The sequence below is a fragment of the Cuculus canorus genome, chromosome 29, assembly GCF_017976375.1.
Source record: "Cuculus canorus isolate bCucCan1 chromosome 29, bCucCan1.pri, whole genome shotgun sequence".
Classification (NCBI taxonomy): Eukaryota; Metazoa; Chordata; class Aves; order Cuculiformes; family Cuculidae; genus Cuculus; species Cuculus canorus.
Genome location: NC_071429.1, coordinates 1562163 through 1582885, shown reverse-complemented (window position 1 = coordinate 1582885; position 20723 = coordinate 1562163). Strand labels below are relative to the sequence as shown.

Genomic DNA, 20723 nt, shown 5'->3' with positions numbered 1-20723 from the left:
GGCCAGTGACGGAGGTGAGGGGACACACACACACACAAAAAGGGGGGTGAGGGGACACTGGTGACACCCCCAGGGCTTGTCCCACGCCGGCAGCACCCGACGGAGCCCAGGAGGGGTGGAGGAGGGCTTGGAAATAAAGGGAATTTTTGTAAGTGTGTCCCGTCTGTGGGGACGGGGGGGTCAGGATGGGATAGGAGAGAGAGGATGGGGACAAGGATGGGATAGAAGAGAGGGTGGGGACAAGGATGAAGGGGGCAGGCTGAGATCAAGATGGAAAAGATCAGATGGGTAGGATAGAGGAGAGAGGATGGGGACGAGGATGGGAAAGGATGGAGCAGAGGATTCGGACAAGGATGGAGAGGATAAGATGGCATAGGAAGGAGGAGAGGATGGGATAGAATGGAGGGGACAGGATGGGGACAAGGATGGAGGAGCGGATAAGCTGGGATAGAATGGAGGGGACAGGATGGGAAAGGGTGTAGGGTAGGAGCAGATGGGAACAAGGATGGAGAGGCCATGGAGGCAGAAGGATGGGGGGAGAGGATAAGGGTGTTGATAAGGGTGCAGGGGATGGAGTGGTTGTGGGAGACAAGGATGGAGGGAATGGAGCAACCATGTAAAGGAGAGGACGGAGGGGGCAGGGTGATCATGGAAGAGACCGGATGGGGATTGGGATGGAGGGAATGGAGCAGCTGTAGAGGGGACAGGATGGAACAGCTGTAGAGGGAGTAGGATAGAGACAAGGATGGAGATACTGGAGCGGTCGTGGAGCAGACAGGATGGGGACAAAGATGGAGGGGACACAGTGGCTATGGAGATGCCAGGATCAGCTGGGAACAGAGGGGATGGCTCAGTGACTGTCCTGCACTGGGGCAGGACAGGGATGAGGATGGAGGGGACAGCAATGGGGATGGGATGGGTACAGGATGGGAGAAGGTGGCACGAGGTTGCCTGGGCTGTGGGGACCTCAGGGGCTGTGACAGGAGGTGACAGATAGCCAAGTGCCTTATGGGCACGAGGTGCCCCAAGGTGGGAGCAGGGATGGCGAGAGGTGAGATGGAGACCCCTCACCCAGTGGGACAGAGGAGGACAGGAGGTGTCATTCTCTGGGTGACAGGGGAGGAGGTGATGAGAGACACGTGGTGACAGAGATGGGATGGTTTATTGTCTGTGCAGAGGTGGCAGGGACAGGGCTGGGGACCCAGGGGGACAGAGCAGAGTGTCCTGGGTGGGATGGTCACCCTGGGGTGCAGGGGACATAGGGGACAGTGCAGGGGCCTGGGTGTGGGCTCTGGGGGGTGCAGGATGGCACCATGAGCACCTGAGGGCCCCATTGCTCCCCATGGGGTGCAGAAGGGACCCAAGGGTGCTGTGGGGTGCAGGGGCCACCTATGGGTGCTATGGAGTGATGTGGGGTGCAGGGTGTTCTGTGGGGCTCCATGGGGTGCAGGGGTTACCGGTGGGTGCTGTGGGGCTCCATGGGGTGCAGGATGCCACCCTGAGCACCTGAGGGCCCCATTGCTCCCCATGGGGTGCAGAAGGGACCCAAGGGTGCTGTGGGGTACAAGGGTCACCTGTGGGTGCTGTGGGGCTCCATGGGGTGCAGGATGGCACCCTGAGCCCCCTCCTCACTCCCCTAGTGCCGGGCTCTCCATGCTGAGCCCCCCATCGGGCGCCAGGCGCAGCCCGAAATGCTCAGGAGGCAGAGGGTTCCCCGCTCCGTCCCTCAGCGCCCCAAGCACCTGCGCCGAAACCCGCGCCAGATCGCGGCGCAGAGCCCCCAGCGCCCGCTCCGCTTGGCCCCGCACACGCAGCAGCCGCTCCCGTTCCTTGCCCAACCTCGCCAACTCAGCTTGTAAACGAGCGATGGCTTCTAATTTGCGCCGGCGACATTTCTGCGCCGCCACTTTGTTCTTGCCACGCCGGCGGATGTCTCGCGCCAACGCCAACTCCGCGCCAGATAACCGCGCACGGCAAAGCGCCGCGTTGAAATCTTCCACCGGGAGGTTGACGATAGCGTCGGTGCCGATCGGTAATGCCGAAACCAAAGCTCGGCGAGCGTCTCGGCTCCCCGTCGCCCGGCAAGCGGCTGGGTGGGCGAGCGGCTCCGCCACGAAGGGTGTTGGTACAGGTGGGGGAGTGGGGAAAGGGGGTGCAAAGGTGGTGGTGGGAAAGCAGGGGGGGGCAGGAGAGGGGAGAGGGGGGTAAGAGGGAGGAGGGATGGGGCAAAAGGGGGGGCTGAAGGGGGCATCTGCAGCCATATCCAAACCCTGTGGGGAGAGAGAGGGGGTGATGGGGAAGGGGTGATGGGGAGAGAGGAGCAATGGGGGGGGGTCATCTCCAGAGGGGGGGGTGGGTGGGGACTCAGGGGGTGGTTAGAAGGTCTCCCAGCAAAGATTGGGATGAGGGGATGCTAGGGGAGGGGGGAAATGGGGAGGGGTCTCCCAGGAGGTACAGGAATGTGGATGGGGGGGCTGTTAGAGGAGTTGCAAGGGGAGGGGGATGAATGGATGGGATTGGGGGAGGGGGAAATCACTCAAGGGAAAGGGGGTGCAAGGGGTGGGGGCGGGCATCACCCCGGGCTGGGGGTACAGCAAAGGCGGGGGGGGGATTTGACACGCGGGACGGGGCGTGGTCAGACCACGTGTCGTGTAGGGGGCGTGGTCGAGTCACGGGGGCGTGGCTTACCTGCAGCTCGCTGAGGGACAGGATCTCCTGCCACGTGACCTCCACCTCGGCGGGACCCGGCGTGGGCGGGGCCAAGGTCACGTGGCCCCGCCCGTCCCCAAGCGCCGCCAGCGTCTACGGGACCCGAAGCCTCGTGGGCTCTGATTGGCTGCGGGGGGGGGTCGGCCCCGCCCCTTCCCCCCCAACCCCCGGGGTCCTAGTGCCCGCCCAGCCCTCTGTGCCTCCCATACACTGGGGTCCCCTGAGACCCCCCTAAAGACGCCTTCGGGGGGCGTCTAGGACCAAGCCTCCCCGGGTCCTAGACCACCCCCCCTTCTCCCCGGTGCACCTGCGACACTGGGGGCCCCCCAGCACCTCACAAGTGCCCTGGGACCCCACCCTGGACCCATTGCCCCCCCCCAGGACCCTGATCCCCCAGGCCCCCCCGATTTCCCCCATCGGACCCCGCCAGGACTCCATGCTCTACATGATGCTCCCCTAGGGACCCTGACAACCCCCCAATTCCCCTTCTGTCCCCCCACCATGCGCCCCCTCATGTCCCCTCCTCGTACACGCCTCCCCCGCCCCAGGGACCCTGACATCTCCACTAATCCCCCTCCCCAGGACCCCATCAAGACTAACATTCCCCCCCGCGGTGATCCCAGATGACCCCTCAGGCCCTCATGAAGACCCCCCCTCTAGACCCTATCAGGACTAAGATGTGCAGGTGACCCCCAAAGCCCCCCAGATAACCCTCAAGACCCCTCCCAGTGCCACCCCTCCACCCCAGGGACCCCAACTTCCCTCAGCCCTCCCCCCCCCCCACAGGACCCCAGCAACATCAAGATGCCCCCCCCAGGAGACCTCAAAACCCCCTGTAGTGCCACAACCCCCACTAGGGACCCCCCCCCAGCCTCCCAAATTTCCCACTCAGCCCACCCCGTGAGTCCCCCCAGGACCCCGCCAAGACTAAGGTGCCCCCACAGGTGCTCCCCAAAGCCCCCAGCTCACCTCGGGGTCCCCCATTCTGGAGCCACGGCACCGCCTCCCCCTGCGCCCAGAGAGGGGCTGAGGGCCAGAGGCACCCCCAGACCCCCCCCCCGACACCACCCAATTCCGCTTTGGGGGGGACGGGGGGGGTTCCCCACCCATGGGTGCCCCCGCCTCGCGCCACTCCCATTGCCCAACAGCGGGTGTTGTGCAACAGACAACGAATAGAGCTGGGTGTCACCCCCTGTCACCTCTGTCACCCTCCATCGCCTCGCTGTCACCCCGTGTCACCTCCCTGTCTCTTCCCTGTCATCCCCCCATAAGTCCTAGTGTCACCCCCATCACCTCTCTGTCTCCTCCTTGTCACCCCCATCACCTCCCTGTCACCCCGAAGTGTCAACCCCCCATAAGCCCCACTGTCACCCACAGTGTCCCCTCTAGTGTCACCTCCTGCCACCCCCCCATTTGGTTCCCCAACAGCCGTTGGTGCTGTTTCCACCCAGGGCTGAGCTGGGGCCCCTTCACCTGCCCTGGGTCCCCGGGCACACGCGTGTGCGGGTACTGTGAGCTTTGGACACACACATGTGCACATACCGAGGACTCTGGGCACACGTGTGCACCAATACCATGAGCCTGGGGCACACACATGCACCGATACGGGCACAAGCACCCTAACGTGTGGGCACACACATGCTCTGCTGCCCTGGCACATGTGTGCCCCCTCCCTGCACATGCCTGGGCACCGATCCCTACCACGCGTGTGCACCAAACCCCAGTCTCTGCGCACACGTGTGCACCAACACAAGCATGAAAACACCAACACATGGGCACCCGTGAGTCGATACTCTGATCCCTGTTGGACATGTGTGAATGGGTACTTTAATCCCTGTTGCACACATGTGTGCCGATACCCCAATCCCTGTTACACGTGTGTGCACCGATACCCTGATCCCCAGGCACATGCATGTGCCGATACCCCAATCCCCATTGCACACGCATGAGCTGCCGCCCTGATCCCTGTTGCACACGTGTGTTCTGATACCTTGACCCCAGTCACACACGTGTGAGCCGATACCCCAACGCGTTGCACACACGCGTGTGCTCATACCCCGATCCCCACCCCAACACGCATCTCTCCCATCGCACACGCGTGTGCTCCCGGTGCCGGGACCCACCTGGTGCTGTGCTCAGGGGACACGGGGACACGGGCACAGCCCCCAGCGAGGCCCCCCGCCTGCTGCTACCACGTTCCCTGCTTCGGGGACACCTTGGGGACAAGGGGGGGGACGTGGGGGGAGGACGGGGGGGACAGGAACCCAGTGGGGGAAGTGGGGCGGGATGTGGGAACGGGATGGGGGACACAGAGATGGAGACTTGGGGACACAGGGAGGGGAAAGGGGGGGCTTGGGGACAGAGATGGGGGACAGGGACATGGGGACACCAGTAGAGGGAAGGGGGGGGCAGGGGAGTGGGGGAGATGGGGACACTTATGGGGTCACACGGGACAGGGGAAGGTGGACATGGAGACAGAAATGGGGGATAGTAAGAGGGGGGGACATAGGGATGCAGCTGGGGTCACAGGGACAGGGGGACATCAATGGTGGCTGTGGGGACACAAGGTTGGGGGCTGTGGGTACAGAAATGAGGGCCATGGGGACACCGGTGAGGTCACAGGGACAAGGGACAGGGGAAGGGGGGACATTTATGGGGTCACAGGCATGTGGGGACCTGGTGACAGAAAGGGTGGCCATGGAGGGTCAGGGCATGGGGGGCAGCGACAGGGACAGTTCTACCTCCCCCCTGTCTCCCCCCCTCCCCGGTGTCCGGAAGCCACCGGCAATTGCTCAACGCCGGGGACGGAGACACACACACACACATGGGGGACCCCCCTACCCCGCGTTATCATCCGGGCGCAGGGCATCCGCCACCCCCCCCCCGTATCCGGTGTCCCCAACCCCCCCGCCGGTGTCACCCCACAGGACACAGGGACCTCACGGGGGGCCCCTGCGTGGGTCTCTGTGTGTGTGTCCCCTCCACCATGGCCATGGCCCCCACGGTGTCCCCACGGCTCCCTCAGTGTCCCCATGGCCCCCACTTCTGTCCCCATATTCCCAAGTCTCCGCAATCCCATGTCCCCACATAACCCTCTGTGTGTCCCTGTCCCCCGTGTATCCCCCTGATGCCCCCGTCCCCTCTTAACTCCCTATGTCCCCCCCAATCCTCCCATGTCCCCTTATGTGTCCCTCCCAAGCACCCCATGTCCCCACACTCCCTCCAAGCCCCACCACGTACCTCTGTGTCCCCCTACACCCCTCCATGTCCACCCACACCCCCCATGTCCCCTCCACTCCCCCTATGTCCCTTTTTGTCCCCGCCCCAGGCCCCTATGTACCCCATGTCCCCCAAATCTCCTGTGTCCCCGTCCCCCCACCTACTTTGTCCCCAAGCCCCCCATGTCCCCTCGAAGCTCCTCATGTCCCCCCATCCCCATGTCCCCTCCAAGCCCCTCATGTCCCCCCATCCCCATGTCCCCTCCAAGCCCCCTATGCCGCCTTTTGTCCCCTCTGCGCCCTCCCAATCCCATGTCCCCACATTTCTCCATGTCCCCCCATGTTCTCCTGCCCCCTTCACCCCCATGTCCCCCCCCCCGCCATGTCCCTCTTGTCCTCCCCCAGCCCACCAGTATCGCCCCTGTGGGAGTAATGGGCTAAATGGGTGGAATGGGGAGGTAATTGGGAGATAAGTGGGGGGCAATGACTGTAAATGGGGAGTAAATGGGTGTAAGGAGAGGTAAATGGCTGCCATGTGGGGGTAAATGGAGGGGCAGTGGGGGTAAATAGGGGGTAAGTGGGTGTAAGGCAGGTAGATGGGGGAGTAATGGGTAGAATGGGGGTTAATTGGGGGATAAACGGGGTGTAATGGGGTAAATGAGTGCAATGGGGGGGTAAATGGGTGCAACGGGGGGGGTAATTCGGAGGGTAAATGGAGCGGGCGATGGGAGTAAATGTGTGCAGGGGGCGTAAATGAGAGAGTAATGGGGTAAATGGGTGCAATGTGGGGGTAATTGGGGGGCAATGCAGATAAATGGGTGCATTGGGGGTAAATGGAGAGGCAGTGGCGGGCGACGGGGGTAAATGGGTGCAGTGGTGGGTAATTGTGAGGGGTAAATGGAAGGACACCGGGGATAAATGGGAGGTAATGGGGTAAATGAGTGCAGTAGGGGTAGATGGGGGGCGGTAGGGTGGAAGCAGGGGCAATGGTGGGGCAAATGCCCCCTTGTGTCCCCCTTACGTCCCCACATCCCCTCATCCAGGGTCGTGACCCCACTGGGGCTGTGGCCAACCGCTGCAAGGCCAACACTTCCGGCCACGTGACTCGTCGATCCCGCCAATCACAGCACGAATCCCCCAAACCGGTTACGTCAGCGCTTCCTTGGTCGCCATAGTTACTGCACCACCCCCTCCCCGGGCGCGATGGTGACGGACGGTACGCTCCTCCAATCAGCGCCCGCCTTGGAGAGGGCGGGAACGTCCTGTCCCCGCCCATCTCTCTTAGAGGCATAGCTATTGGTCAGATGGCGCCGAGTCCGACCAGTTAGAGAGAAGGGGCGGGGCCATTCAGTGTGATTGACAGGTGAGCGGCCAATCAGCGTCGGGCGCGCTTCCGGCTCCACGTCGGCAGCGGCGAGAGCAAAATGGAGGCGCTGATCCTGGTAGGGGCAGGGGGGCCGGAGCGAACGGGGGGCTGAAGGGGCAGGGAGGGGCGGGCAGCGGGGGAAATGGGTGAAATAGGGGGGAGAGTGGTGGGGAAGGGGTTAAATTGGGGGAGAGTGGGGTAATTTGGGAGTAAAAGGGGTAATTTGAGGGTAAATAGGGGAGATATGGGTAAATGGGGGGTAGTAGGAGTAAATGGGGGACTGGAGGGGCGGGGGGGAAGTGGGGTAAATGAGGGGGAATGAGGGAAAATTGGGGGAGAAGGGGTAAATTGGGGGGAATGGGGCCAATCGGGGGTAAATGAGGTAATTTGGGGGTAAATAGGTGGGATGGGAGGGTAAATGGGGAGATATCGGGTAAATGGGGTGATGGGGGGCAGAGAGGGGGCAGAAGTGGGGAGGCAGTGGGGCAAATGGTGTGAATGAGGGCAAATTGGGGGAGAAGGGTGTAAATTGGTAAATGGGGGGTACTGGGCTTAAATGGGGGGAATGGGTGGCTGGGGGGGCAGGGAGGGGGTGGGAGGGGGAAGGGGATGAATGAAGAGGGAATGGGGGCCACGATGTGGTGTATGGATACAGTGGGGGGAAGGTGGGGGGAAGGGGGTAAATTGGGTGAGAATGGGGTAAATTGGGGGTTAATAGGGGCATAGTGGGGGTAAATGGGAGGAATGAGAGGCTGAGGGGGCAGAAGGAGTGTAAATGGAGTATATGGAGAGGGAATAGGGATAAATGGGGGAGAAGGGGGAAAATGGGAAATGGGGTAATTTGGGGATAAATTTGGGGGTAAATAAGGGGTATGGGAGGGTAAATGAGGGGTGGTGGGGGTCAGTGGGTGAAATGGGGGGCTAGGGGACAGGAAGGGGATGAAAGGGGGGTAAATGGTGAGTGGAGGCAGTGGGGTAAATGAGTGAAATGGGGGAGAAGGAGGTAAATTGAAGGCCAATGGGGCAAATTGGGGGTAAATTAGGGGGCTATGGAGGTGAATAGGGGGCAATGGGGTAGGTGGGGGGGCCCGGCTGGGGCTAGGGGTGATGGTGCCGGGCAGTGGTGGCTGTCAGTGGCCAACAGTGGCCATGAGAGGCTGTTGATGGCTGATGGTGGCTGGCGGTGGCCATCAGTGGCCACGAGTGGCTGTTGATGGCTACAAGTGGCTGTCGCTGGCTGGTGGTAGCTTCGGTGGCCACGAGTGGCTCTTGATGGCTGGCGGTGGCCACGAGTGGCTGTCTGTGGCTGGTGGTGGCCTCGGTGGCCAGTGGTGGCTGTCGGTGGGCTGGCAGCACCGGGGACTGGGTTCTGTCCTACACTCCGGCTGTGGCTACAGGCAGTCAGTGCATCACAGAACTTGGTCCCAGGAGCTCAGGAGCACCCAGATCGACGGGGACACAGGGACAGGGATGGGCACATGGGGACAGGGACACGGGGAAGCCCCTGACCTGGCCCCACCACGACCCCCTCGCCAGGACTGGGAGGGAAACTGGACTCAATGTCCTTCCTGATGTCCTCGGTGCCAACGTGGCAGCATTGGGGTGACATGGGAGGTGTCACAGGGTGTCCCTCTGCTCCCTCGCTGGGCTGGGGTAGCCCTGTCCCCTGGGGGTGGCAGCGGGGATGACGGTGTCCGTGTCGCCACAGGAACCGTCGCTCTACACCATCAAAGCCGTCATCATCCTGGACAACGATGGTGACCGTCTCTTTGCCAAGGTGGGGGACAGGGACGAGGGACAGGGAGCGATGGGGACGGGGACAAGGACAGGGATGGGGTCAGAGCTCCAGACAGACATGGGGACAGGGATGGCAATGGGGATGGGGACAAAGCCCCAGGGAGGTGTGGGGACAGGGATGGGGACGAAGGCCTAAGGAGGCATGGGGACAGGGACAGAGATGGAGACAGAACTCCAGGGAGGTGTGGGGACAGGGATGGGAATGGGGATAGGGATGGGGACAGAGGCGTAAGGAGGTGTGAGGACGGGGACAGGGATGGGGACAGGGGTCTGGGGAGGGATAGGGACAGGGACGGGGACAGGGATGCGGACAGTGCTTCAGGGAGGCGTGGGGACAGGGATGGGGACAGCACCTCAGGGAGGTGTGGGGACACTGAGTGGCACTGGGACATGGAGCCCGCAGGTGCTCATTTGGGTGGCACGAGGCAGGGAGACGGGGACGTTTGGTGGCCTGGGGAGGGCTGGAGGTGGGGGTGGTGGCCCCGAGTGGGGTGCCAGGGGGCTCCTCGGCATGTCCCCAAGTGCCACTGTCTCTGCAGTACTACGATGACACCTACCCCAGCGCCAAGGAGCAGAAAACCTTCGAGAAGAACATCTTCAACAAGACCCACCGCACCGACAGTGCGTGTGACAGGGATGGGGACCAGCGTGTCCCCTGGGGAGGGGAGTGGCACTGCCCTGGGGACAGCGGGGACACAGGGAGGGCAGAGGGTGACACTGTGCTGTTCTTACAGGTGAGATTGCGCTGTTGGAGGGGCTGACGGTCGTTTACAAGAGCAGCATTGACCTCTACTTCTACGTCATCGGCAGCTCCTACGAGAACGAGGTGGCAGGGGGACACGTGGGGTGGCAAGGGGACACAGGGGTGGCAGGGCCTGGGGGACACATGCAGGGTGGCAGGGGAAGGACAGACGCTCAGGGGTGACAAGGGGGCACCAGGGTGGGAGGGGGGACATTAGGGTGATGGGGGCACACCAGGGTGATGGGGGCACACCAGGGTGACGGGGGGACACCAGGGTGGCAGGAGGGACATTGGAGTGGTAGGGGGACACATGAGGTGGCAGGGGGGACACCAGGGTGGCAGGGAGGACACATGCAGTGCTGGGGACACACACACGGGGTGGCAGGGGATACACCAGGGTGGCAGGGCTTGGGGGATGCTGAGGGGTGACACAAGGGGGACACACGGGGCATGGGGGGGATCCTTGGGGTTGCCAAGGAGGGAACACCAGGCCAGGGGGGGGCCACCTGATGTCCCCCCGTGCTGACAGAGCCCCCCCCTGACATCCCCATCCCCAGCTGATGCTCACGGCCGTGCTGAACTGCCTCTTCGACTCCCTCAGCCAGATGCTGCGGTGCGGGGTGGGGGGGGCACCCATGGGCTGGGGGGGCACCTATGGGTGCTTGGGGGTTACTTGTGGGGCTAGGAGGGGCAACCATGGTCCTGGAGGACACCCGTGGGTCTGGAGTGGCACCTAGGGGTGCTTGGGGGTTACTTGTGGGGCTGGGGGGGGCACCCATGGTTCTGGGAGGGGGTCTAGAGGGTGCCCATGGGTGGGGGAGGGCATATGAGGGGCCACTGGTGGGACATGGGGGGCACATATGGGTGCTTGGGGTTCATGTGTGGGTCTAAGGGGAGTTCTGGGTAGGCACCCGTGGGTCTGGGGGGGCCCCTATGGAGCGTTCATGAAGGGGGGGGGGCACCTAAAGGGGCTCCCTTGGGTCCTGGGGAGGCACCTGTGGCTCCTGGGAGGAATCTAGGGGGGCACTTATAGGTCTGGGGGGACTCCCTTGGGTCCTGAGAGGAATTTGAGGGGGCACCCGTGGGTGCTTTGGGGTCACCCTTGGTCCTAGGGGGAGCGATGGGTGTTGGGGGGTTTCTGGGTGTTTGGGGGGACGTTCCTGGTGCTGGGGGGGGCACTGGGTGCTGAGCTGTCAGGACCCCCCCAGGAAGAACGTAGAGAAGCGGGCGCTGCTGGAGAACATGGAGGGGCTCTTCCTGGCCGTGGACGAGATCGTGGATGGGGGGTGAGCACCCTGTGCCCCCCCGCCGTAGCACTGACCCCCCCAGGGTCCCCCCCAGATCCTTGTCCCCCACCCTAAGGGGGTCCTGATGGTCTCTGTCCCCCCCGCAGGGACCTGTGTCCCCTTCCTCGTCTCTGTGTGTTCCCCCAGTTCCTTGTCCCCCCCTCCCGCTGTGTCCTTGTTCCCCTCCCAGGGCCTTGACCCCCCTCTCAGGGCTTTGTCGTCCTCCCCCCCCCAGTCCTGTGTCCCCCACTTCTGGTGTCCCTGTGCCACCACCAAGGGTCTTGAGTCCCCTCTGGGTCTCTATGTCTCCCCCAGTTCCCTGATTTCCCCCGTGTCCCTGTCCCCAACCCCCTCGATGTCTCTGTCCCCGCCCGCAATATCTCTGTCCCTCCCCGATTTCCCTGTCCCCCCATGTCCCCCTGGGGGAACCCTGACAATATCTGTTCCCCCTCGTGTCCCCCTGTGTCCCCCACTGTGTCTCCTCATGTCCCTGTCCCCCCTGGGGGGGCCCTGACAATCTCTGTCTCCCCCAGGGTCGTCCTGGAGAGTGACCCCCAGCAAGTTGTTCATCGCGTGGCTGTGCGGGTACGGAGGGGGCACCGGGGGGGGGGGCAAGGAGGGGGTTGGAGATGGAGGGGGGCGGGGTGCGATGGGGGAGGGGGGACATGGGTGTGTCCCCCTGTCACCCCCCAACCCCCCCCTTGGCTGTGTGCAGGGCGAGGACGTCCCTCTCACTGAGCAGACGGTGTCGCAGGTATGGATGGGCCCCCTCGGGATCCCCAACCACCCCCTTGGACCCCCCCCAAGAACCTCTGGGACCCCCAACCCCTCTGATCCCCCCCCCAAAGAAACCCCTGGACCCCCAACCAACCCCCGGGAACCCCCAAAGAACCCCTGGGACCCCCAACCAACCACCCAGGATCCCCCCCAAGAACTCTCAGGACCCCCAACCCTTCTGATCCCCCCCCCACCCCAGGAACTCCCACTAACCCCCCAGGAACCCCCAAAGAACCCTTGGGACACCCCTACCCCTCTGATCCCCCCCTCCAGGATCCCCTGGAGACCCCCACCATTCCCTTAGGAACCCCCAAAGAACCCCTGAGACCCCCAACCACCCCCTTGGACCACCCTTTTCCCCCTCCCCAAGAACTCCCGGGACCCCCAACCAACCCCTGGGACCCCCAACCCCTCTGATTCCCACCCCCAAGAACCTCTGGGACCCCTCACCAACCCCTCGGAACCCCCTTGGACCCCCCAAAAATCACAGGACTCCTCTGATCCCCCCAGACCCCCTGAACCCCCACCCCCCAAACCCTCCTGATGACGCTTTTGGACCCCCTCAGAACCTCCTGGCCCCCCCCCAAAGACTCCTTAGATGCCCCTGACCCCCCAAAATTCTTGGGACCCCACACCACCTATGGGTGCCCTGTGCTCCCCCCCTCACCTCGTGCCCCCCCAGATGCTGCAGTCGGCGAAGGAGCAGATCAAGTATTCACTGCTGCGCTAACGCACCCCCAATCCAGGACCCCCCAACATGCAAGACCCGCTCCCCCCAAAATCCTGTGTCGCCTCTTCTTTGCGCCGGGGAAGTCTGGGAGGGACAACAGGGACACATTGGGGGGGGGGAGCTTGGGTAAATGGGAGGGGTCTGGGGGGGAGCGGTAGGAACACACAGGGAAGGGCAGAGGTGTGATTGGGGGGGTCTGGGGTCCTGTTTTTGGTGAGGGGGGTCCTTGGGGGGGGTGGAATTGGGACATAGGGGCTGCAGGGACACACGCAGAGGGGACACGAACATGGACCCCCTGTTTTGGGGGGGGCGCACCCGGGTGTTGGGTCTGGGGTCCCGTTTTGGTGGGGGGGGGGGTCCCAGGGTGGGGGGGACACGTAAGGGACACGTGTGTGAGCGCAGTAACATGGCCGCAGCCCCCCCCAAACGTGTGACACGGGCTCAAACCTCATCCTTTATTGGGGCAAAGCTGGGGGAAGGGGGGGGCAGGCTAATGCGGGGGGCGGGGCTCAGAGCCCCCCCAAACTGCCCCCCCCAGCTGCTATTGCTTTGCTTGAGTCACTGTATTGGGGGGGAGGAAAGGGGGGGTGATAAGGATGGGGGGGGTCACAGTGCAAAGTGGGGGGAGCTGTAGTGATAAGGGGGGGGCACAGTGATAGCAGCAGGGGTGACAAGGATGGGGGGGCACAGTGATAGCAGGAGCAATAAGGGGGGGCTGTCAAAGGATGGGGTGCACAGTGAGGAGTGGGAGGGGGCTGTAGTGATAAGGGGGGGCAAGTGTGGGGGGTGATAAGGATGGGGGGGGCTCAGAGGGGAAGGTGTTTTGGGGGGGTCACAGTGATGGATTTGGGGGCCAGTACCAAGTGTGTGTGTGGGGCGTCTGATAAGGATGGGGGGGGGGCACAGGGATGGGTTTGGGGGCAGAGTGGGTGGAGTGATAGGGATGGGGGGTCACAGTGCTGAGTGGGGGGGGTCACAGTGATGGGTTGGGGGAGCTGGGGTGATAAGGGGGGGCACAGTGGCAGGTTTTAGAGGGACTATAAGGATGGGGGGGTCAGTGCTGAGTGGGGGGGCACAGTGATAGCGGGGGGATAAGGATGTGGGAGGGGTCACAGTGATGGGATTGGGGGGGCTGTAGTGATAAGGGGGGGGGGACAGTGACAGTGGGGGGAGTGATAAGGATGGGGGGGAGCACTAAGGAGCAGGGAGCCCAGTGCTGGGGGGGGGCACAGTGCTGATGGGGCTGTACTGGGGCGGGGGGGGGCGGGGGTCGCGGGTGCTATTTACAAGGGGGGTGCCCCAGCCCCCCACATTATTGCAATGGGCTGGGCCCGGGGGGGGGGGGGGGATTGGTGCCCCCACCAGGTATGTGCGGGGCGCGCGGCCCTCAGTGCAAGAGGTCATGGCTTGGGCGGGGGGGGGGCACCCTGGGGTGGAGGGCGGTCCTCTTTGAGGGGGGGCACCCCCTTTTCGGGAGGGGTGGTATCCCTTCGAGGGGGGAGGACCCTGAGGTGGGGGCTCCCTTGAGATGGGGGGGGCACCTCCTTTTGGGGTGCTCCCTTTGGTGGGGGGGCACCCCAGGGCAGGGGCTCCCTTGAGATGGGAGGGTGTCCCTTTTTTTGGGGGGGGCTCCTTTGGGGGAAGCACCCTTGAGGGGTGGAGGACTCCCAAAGAGGAAGGGGGGGGTCCCTTGAAGGGGGGGAACACACACTTTAAGGTGGGAATCCTTGGGGGGGGGGGCCACCTCCTTTTGGGGGGGGTTCCCTTTGATGGGGGGGGGCACCCTGGGTTGAGGGGGGTGATGCTGGGGGATGGGGGGGTCCCATCCCCCCGAGCCATCACTGATTGCTTTGCAGTTCCCTGAGGTGCCAGGATCGGGGGGGGGCGGGGGGGCGATGCTGGGGACTCCCCCAGCCCCCCCATCCCGAGGTGCTGGGGGGTCCCCGTCCCCGCAGGGTTTGTGCAGGGGGGGCGGGGGGGGCAGCATTTTCCTACCAAAAATCCCAATTCCAGTTAAAAAAAGAAACAGCTGAGCTGGGGGGGGGGGCACTAGGGGCATGGTTGCCAGGTAACCATTGCCAGGAGTGACTGCAGGGTAAGCATCTCCTGGTTGCCAGGCAACCACTGCTCTGAGGGTTGCTAGGTAACCGTTGCCAGGCAGGATGCTGGTCCTGTTGTCAGGGATTCTGCTGTTGCCAGGCAGATTTGAGCTTGGCGACCATTGGTGCTTGGTTGCCAGGGAACCATGCTGGGATGGACGGTGGGTTGGGCCACAGGGTGACCGTTGCTAGGTAACGTGATGCTTGGGTACCGGTTACCGGTTGATGGTTGGGTATTGGTTGCTGGGTGATGGTTTGGACAGGTTGCCAGGCACCGGTTGATGGTTGGTTACCAGTTGCTGGTTGCCAGTTGAGGGTTTGGTGCCAGTTGATGGTTGGGTACCGGTTCCCAGTTGCCAGGGACGGGATGCTGGGTGATGGTTTGGTGCCGGTTGCCGTTTTGGCGCCGTTTGAGTGCCGTCTCAGTATGGGGAGAAGAGCAGGGGGGCGTGCGTGGGGCGCAGCGGCCCGGGCGCCGGGCGCAGCAGGGCAGGTGCCAGGGGTGGCCCGGGCAGCAGGGGAGGCGCAGGGGGGCGCAGCAGCGGGGGGGCAGCCATGGCGGCGGCGGCGGCTGCGAGGGCCAGGGGGGGCGGCAGCAGCGCCTTGGGCAGCTCCTTGGGGAACGGCAGCGGTGCCTGGGGGGGAGCGCGGGGGGGGCGGTCAGCACCCCACAGTACACTCACAGGCATCCCCCCCTACCCCACAGAGCAACCCCTGCCCTCCAGGGAACACTCCCCCCCGCCCCAGGACACCCTATAGACACCCCATTGCCCATAGAGTCCCCAGGTACCACCCCGTGCCCCATACGCCTCCCCCCAAGACCGCCTCTAGGCACCCCCTGCCCCACAGGACCCCCACTTTAAGATCCCCCCCTCAGCCTCATAAGACCCTCCATAGACACCCCACCCCTTCCCCATAGGGCACCCCAGGATCCCCTCTAGATCCCCCTGCCCCATAGCCCCCCTATAGACACCCCATGCCCCCCGTGCCCTGTAGACCCCCAGCAGACACCCCATAGCCCCCCAGCAGACATCCCATGCCCCCCTGCCCCCGCCCCATAGCCGTACCAGCTCGGGTGGGCTGCGGGGTTTCTTGCGGCCGAGCAGGGGGTTCGGTTTCCCGGCCACCCCGTCCCGGTGCCGGCGGCTCGAGATGTGCTGGGGGGCCGGGAGAGAAAAATGGGGGGCTGAGGGGAGCATTAGGGGGTCCCGGGTAGAGATGTGAGAAGGATATTTGGGGTGCCCGGGGAGGTTAGGGTGTTGGAGGGAGGATTTTTGATGTCTGGAGGGGGATTTGGGGTCCTGAGGCGATTTTTGGGGTCAAGGGAGGAGTTTTGGGGGGGATTTTTGGGGTCCCCAGGGTGTTCTGGGGTCCCTGGGGGGGGTGTCGGGGGTGTTTTGGGGTCTCTGGGGTGGGTTTTGGGGGTGCCTGGGGTTTTTGGTACCCCTGGGGGGGTTTTGGGGTCACTGAAAGGTTGTTTGGGGGTGTTTTTGGAGTCCCTAGAGGGCGGTTTGGGGCCCCTGGGGGTGTTCAGGTGGATTTGGGGGTCCCTGGGGGGGCGTTCTGGGGTCCCTGGGGGGACTGTTCATGGGTGCTTGGGGTTTTGATGGCCCCTGTGGGGGGTTCAGGGGTGGTCTGGGATCCTTGGGAGGGTTTTGGGGGGCGGCACCTGCTTGAGCTGCAGTTCGGAGTTGAGGCGCACGTTGCAGATCTGGCAGTGGAAGGTGCGCTCGGGCGCCTCGGCTGGGGGGGTCCCCGCCGCCCCCCCCCGCGGGAAGGCGCGGATCGGCCCCAGCCCACTGCGCGCCTCCACCAGCGTCTTGTGCTTCGTCCCTGCAAAAGGAATGGGGGTCACTCTGTGCCTGGGACCCCCCAGGGGACCCCCCCCCCCCCAGAACCCTCTTGTGCCCACAGATCCCCCCAGGACCCTCCCCATCCCCTGGGAGCCCGTGTCCCCCCTTTGTCCTCATGTCCCCCCAACCTCTCTCTTCTCCCTGTGTCCCCAGAGCCCCCCCCCCCATGTCCCCCAGAACACCCTAGGTCTCCCCCCGTGCCCCCCCATGTCCCCTGTGTCCCCCAGAGCCCTCCTTGTCCCCTGTATCCTCCCACCCCTCCCTTCCCCCCATGTCCCCTGTGCCCCCCAGAACCCCTCATCCCCTGTCCCCCATGTCCCCCCCGACCGCTCACCCCCCCCATGTCCTCCGTCCCCATATGTCCCCTTCTCTTCCCCCATGTCCCCTGTGTCCCACCACATCCCCGAGACTGCCCGTGTCCCCCCACACCTCTCTTCCCCCCCGTGTCCCCCAGACTCCCCGTGGCCCCCCCTGCACCTCCCATGTCCCCTGCTCCCCCTGTGCCTCCCGACTCCACTCTTTCCCCCATGTCCCCTGTGTCCCCCAGACCCCTCGCGTCCCCCCAGCACCTCCCATGTCCCCTGTCCCCCATGTCCCCCAGCCCCCCCCATGTCCCCCAGCCCGCTCTCTTCCCCCCAGTCCCCCCGTGCCCCCCACCTTTGTTGTGCGCCTCCAGCTGCGAGAGGGAGTTGACCGCCACCTTGCAGAGGGCGCAGTACAGGAGCCGCTTGGCCTTTGCCTTCTCCTCCTCCTCCTCTTCCTCCTCACCCCCCCGAGCCCCCCCGGGCGCCTCTACTGTCCCAGCTGGGGGGGGCGAGGGGGGTACGGGGGCTGCGGGTGCGGGGGTCTGCTCGCCTGCTGGTGCGGTAGGGGTTAATGGGGGACCCCCAGATTGGAGGAGGGGGATAACACTGGAGGGGGAGTAAATGAGACCCACCTGGGCAATCGGGGGTCTCAGCGGCTGGGGGGGGCTCGGCAGGGTCACCCCCCCGGCGGGCGCGGGCAGCCTCGAGCCCCTTCAGGCGCCGCGCGTGCCGGTTGCCCTGGTAGTGGGCGGCCGCCTGGCTCTGGGGGTGCAAGTCAGACCCCCCTGCACCCCCAAACGGACCCCCCCCCTCAACAAAGACACCCCCACACACCCCTGGGAACCCCAAACAACCCCCCCAGCCAGAGATCCACCCCCCACCCAGGGATAACCCCAAGCAGAGACCCCGGGGAGAACATCAGCCCCAACAGGGACGCCCCCAAAACAGGCACCCCCCACTCTGGGACCAGCCCAGACACCCCCGCCTCAGACACCCCCCAAACGGACTCCCACCCCTGTCCCAGGGACCCCCCAAACAGGGGGGGTTTGCAGGCATTGGGGGGGGTCCCAGGTGCCATGTGGGGGTGTCTTTGGTGCTGGGAGGGGGTCTCAGGAACTGAGGGGGGCTCTGGGTGATGGGAATAGGAGGGGTCCTGGGGGGGTCCCAAGCAATGAGGGGGGGTCCCTGGGTGGTGGTGGTGTCCTTGGGTGTGGAGGGGGTACTCTGGGTGCTGGGGGGGGGGGGGTGTCTCAAGCATTGGGGAGGGTGTCTCTGAGTACTTGGGGGGTGTCCCCAGAACTGGAGAGGGTCCCTGGGTGCAGCGGGGGTGTTCTGGGTGCAGGGGGGGGTCCCTGGGTGCTGGGGGGGGGGTGCTCTGGGTGCTGGGGGGGCCTCACCTCAGAGTTGAAGCGGATCTGGCAGACGCTGCAGGCGATCACCGGGCGCCGGGGTTTGCTCAGCGCCGCCCCCAGCACCGCTTTGGGCACCGGCTCCATCTGGGGGGGGGCGGGGGGTCACATCCTGCCCAAGACGACGGGGCCCCCCAGGGCTGGGGGGGGGGGGCAGCACCCAACCCTCCCCATCCGTGTTCCCCCCCCAAATTGCCTCCCACCCCCAAAAAGCCCCAGCAGCAGCTCCATCTGTGGGGCAGGCAGGGGTCACATCCTGCCCAAGGGGGGGGGAGCAGCACCCAACCCCCCCCATACGCCCCCCCCTCCCCTCAAACTGTCCCCAACACCCCTTAAAAAGCCCCAGCACCACTTGGGGGGGGCGCAGGAGCATGTGGGGCTCATTGGGGGGGGCAGTGGGTGTTCAGGGGGCTGGGGGGGGCAGGTCTGGGGGGGAGTCAGTGCTTTGCCCCCCCCGCCCTATTCCGTAGCTGCTCAGGAATCTCTCCCTGCCCAAACCCTGGGGAGCGGCCGCGCCCCACATCCCTGCCCCCCCGACTCCGGGTCCCCCTGCCCCATCCCGGCCCTGGGGAGGGGGAGGGCTGAGGCATTGGGGGGGGTCCCCAGTGTTTGGGGGGTGTCAGGCGTTGTGTGTGGGAGTCCTGGGTGCTTTTGGAGGGCGTTCGGATGCTTTGGGGGGGTTCCCAGGCTTGGGGGGGGGGGGTCCCAGGCACTGGAGGGGGGTCACAGATGCCACGGGGTCCAGTGCTTTTGGGGGGGTCCCAGACATTGGGGGGGTCCCGGATGCCATGGAAATAGGGGGTGGGGGTCAGGCACTGGGGAGTCCCAGATGCCATTGAAAGGGGTTGCAAGCATTGGGGGGGGGGTCCCAGATAGCATAGAAGGGGATTGCAGGCATGGGGGGGTCCCCACATGCCACGAGGGGCTCCCTGGTGCCATGGGGGGGGGGGGTCATGCACTGCGGGGGGGACGCAGATGCCATGCAGGGGTCCCTATACAGCAACAGGGAGGGGATAGAACTCTTCCCTCCCCCCCCAATACTCCCCACAGACACCCCGGTGCCCCCCCCACCGTGTTCCCCCCCAACTCACGGGCAGCGGCAGCAGCCGTAGGGTGGCCTCGGGCAGGAGGAGGCGCCCGGGGGGGGGCAGCCCCAGCGGGCCGGGGGGGCGCAGCATCGCCTGTCTGGGGGGCGGGGGGGGGGCACGGGGGGGGCAATCAGCACCAGTGACCCCCCACCCCGTTTCCCTCACCCCCCCCTTCCAGATCCTCAAAGCCCCCCTTACCTGACACCCCTCCAGGTTCCTCACCCCCCCAATCCCCCCCTCCCATAGGTGTCCCCCCCCCCGTACCAGTAGGCTATTGGGGGGGTGCTTTACCTGCAGCCCCCCCATTCCCGTGTGTCCCCCCCCCCGCTGCCGTGTCGCTCCCCCCACAGCCAATGGCGCCGCGCAGAACTGGGGCGGGGGGGGGGTGGTGGTGTGTGTGGGGGTTCCCAGCCACGCTGCCCCCCCTCTTTGCTGCCCCCCCCCCCGTGTCTGCGCTGCTTACCCGGCCCTGACCACGCGTGATTCCACCCCCCCCGTTACCCCCCTTGCTCTCACGTTGCCCCCCCCCGTGGCTCCCCATTTCCCACGCCCCCCCCCCCCCCCCGCTGCCTCTCTCGCTCCCCTTTACCCCCCCCCCGTTGCCCCCCCGGCTCTACCACCCCCTTCCCCCCCCCCCTTGCCCTCTCCCCTTTTCTCCCCCCCTTTGCCCACTCCCCTGCTCTCCCCCCTCACTCTGTCCCCCCCATCCCTCTGCCCCCCCCGCTCCCCTGTGCCCCCCCCGCCCCCTCCCTCTGTGTGGTCCTCCCCTTTGCCCCCCTTCTCTCTTTTGCGCCCCCATCCCTCTCCCCTCCCACTTTTCGCCCCCCTCCCCACTCTCTCTGCCCCCCCCCCCCCCCCGGCCCCCCTCTCCTCTCTCTGCCGCCCCCTCCCCGTCCCCCCCTCCCCTCCCCTCTCTGCCCCCCCCCGGTTCTCACGTGTTCCCGCGCGTCCCCGTCTCGCGCCCCGCGCGCACGCGCGCGCACACCCCCCCCACCCCCCCTTCCCCCCACGTGCCGGGACACGCGTGTGCGGGCAGCGCTGTTGCCATGGCGACCGCGCCCCCGCCCCGCCCCGCCCCCGCCCCCGCAACGCCCCGGGGGGGGGGGGGGGGAGCGCAGGCGCCGTGAGAAACGGGAACGGAGGGGGGGAAAGGGGAGGGGGAGTGATGGGAAGGTCCTTGGGGGGGGGTCTGTAGGAGATGAGGGGGTCTATAGGGGTGGGGGGAATGGGGGGGTCTATAGAGGGTGTGGGGTGATGGGTGTATAGGGGGTGGGAGGGATGGGGGGTCTATAGGGGTTGAGGGGTGATGGGTCTATAGAGAGTGGGGGGTGATGGGGGGGGTCT

At 65.2% G+C, this 20723-nt stretch overlaps 3 protein-coding genes across 6 annotated transcripts; 1 reads left to right on the top strand and 2 right to left on the bottom strand.

The window, feature by feature from the left end:
* Window positions 1–427: 427 nt before the first annotated feature.
* On the bottom strand, window positions 428–4905 carry NFE2 (nuclear factor, erythroid 2). Of its 2 annotated transcripts, XM_054051597.1 has the most exons (4): window positions 4833–4905; window positions 3679–3718; window positions 2689–2802; window positions 428–2270 (listed from the first exon to the last, which is right to left on the bottom strand). In XM_054051597.1, exons 2-4 carry the CDS (start codon window positions 3691–3693, stop codon window positions 1629–1631), a joined length of 771 nt encoding a protein of 256 aa, XP_053907572.1. In that variant the 5' UTR covers window positions 3694–3718; window positions 4833–4905; the 3' UTR covers window positions 428–1628. The 2 variants fall into 2 exon arrangements, with proteins under 2 accessions (XP_053907572.1, XP_053907573.1); XM_054051598.1 differs by lacking the exon at window positions 4833–4905 and having other exon boundaries at window positions 3679–3759.
* A 2394-nt stretch (window positions 4906–7299) lies between these two features.
* COPZ1 (COPI coat complex subunit zeta 1) lies at window positions 7300–12676 on the top strand. Its single transcript, XM_054051603.1, has 9 exons — window positions 7300–7369; window positions 9002–9070; window positions 9630–9711; window positions 9825–9916; window positions 10390–10445; window positions 11041–11118; window positions 11652–11703; window positions 11834–11872; window positions 12578–12676. The coding sequence occupies exons 1-9, from the start codon at window positions 7352–7354 to the stop codon at window positions 12623–12625; spliced, it is 534 nt and encodes a 177-aa protein (XP_053907578.1). The 5' UTR covers window positions 7300–7351; the 3' UTR covers window positions 12626–12676.
* A 1902-nt stretch (window positions 12677–14578) lies between these two features.
* On the bottom strand, window positions 14579–20367 carry ZNF385A (zinc finger protein 385A). 3 transcript variants are annotated; one of them, XM_054051591.1, is made up of 8 exons: window positions 20315–20367; window positions 19383–19476; window positions 18280–18378; window positions 17515–17644; window positions 17235–17435; window positions 16394–16557; window positions 15792–15881; window positions 14579–15359 (listed from the first exon to the last, which is right to left on the bottom strand). In XM_054051591.1, exons 2-8 carry the CDS (start codon window positions 19467–19469, stop codon window positions 15147–15149), a joined length of 984 nt encoding a protein of 327 aa, XP_053907566.1. In that variant the 5' UTR covers window positions 19470–19476; window positions 20315–20367; the 3' UTR covers window positions 14579–15146. The 3 variants fall into 3 exon arrangements, with proteins under 3 accessions (XP_053907566.1, XP_053907568.1, XP_053907567.1); XM_054051593.1 differs by having other exon boundaries at window positions 17235–17432; XM_054051592.1 differs by having other exon boundaries at window positions 19383–19472.
* Between the last annotated feature and the right edge of the window lie 356 nt (window positions 20368–20723).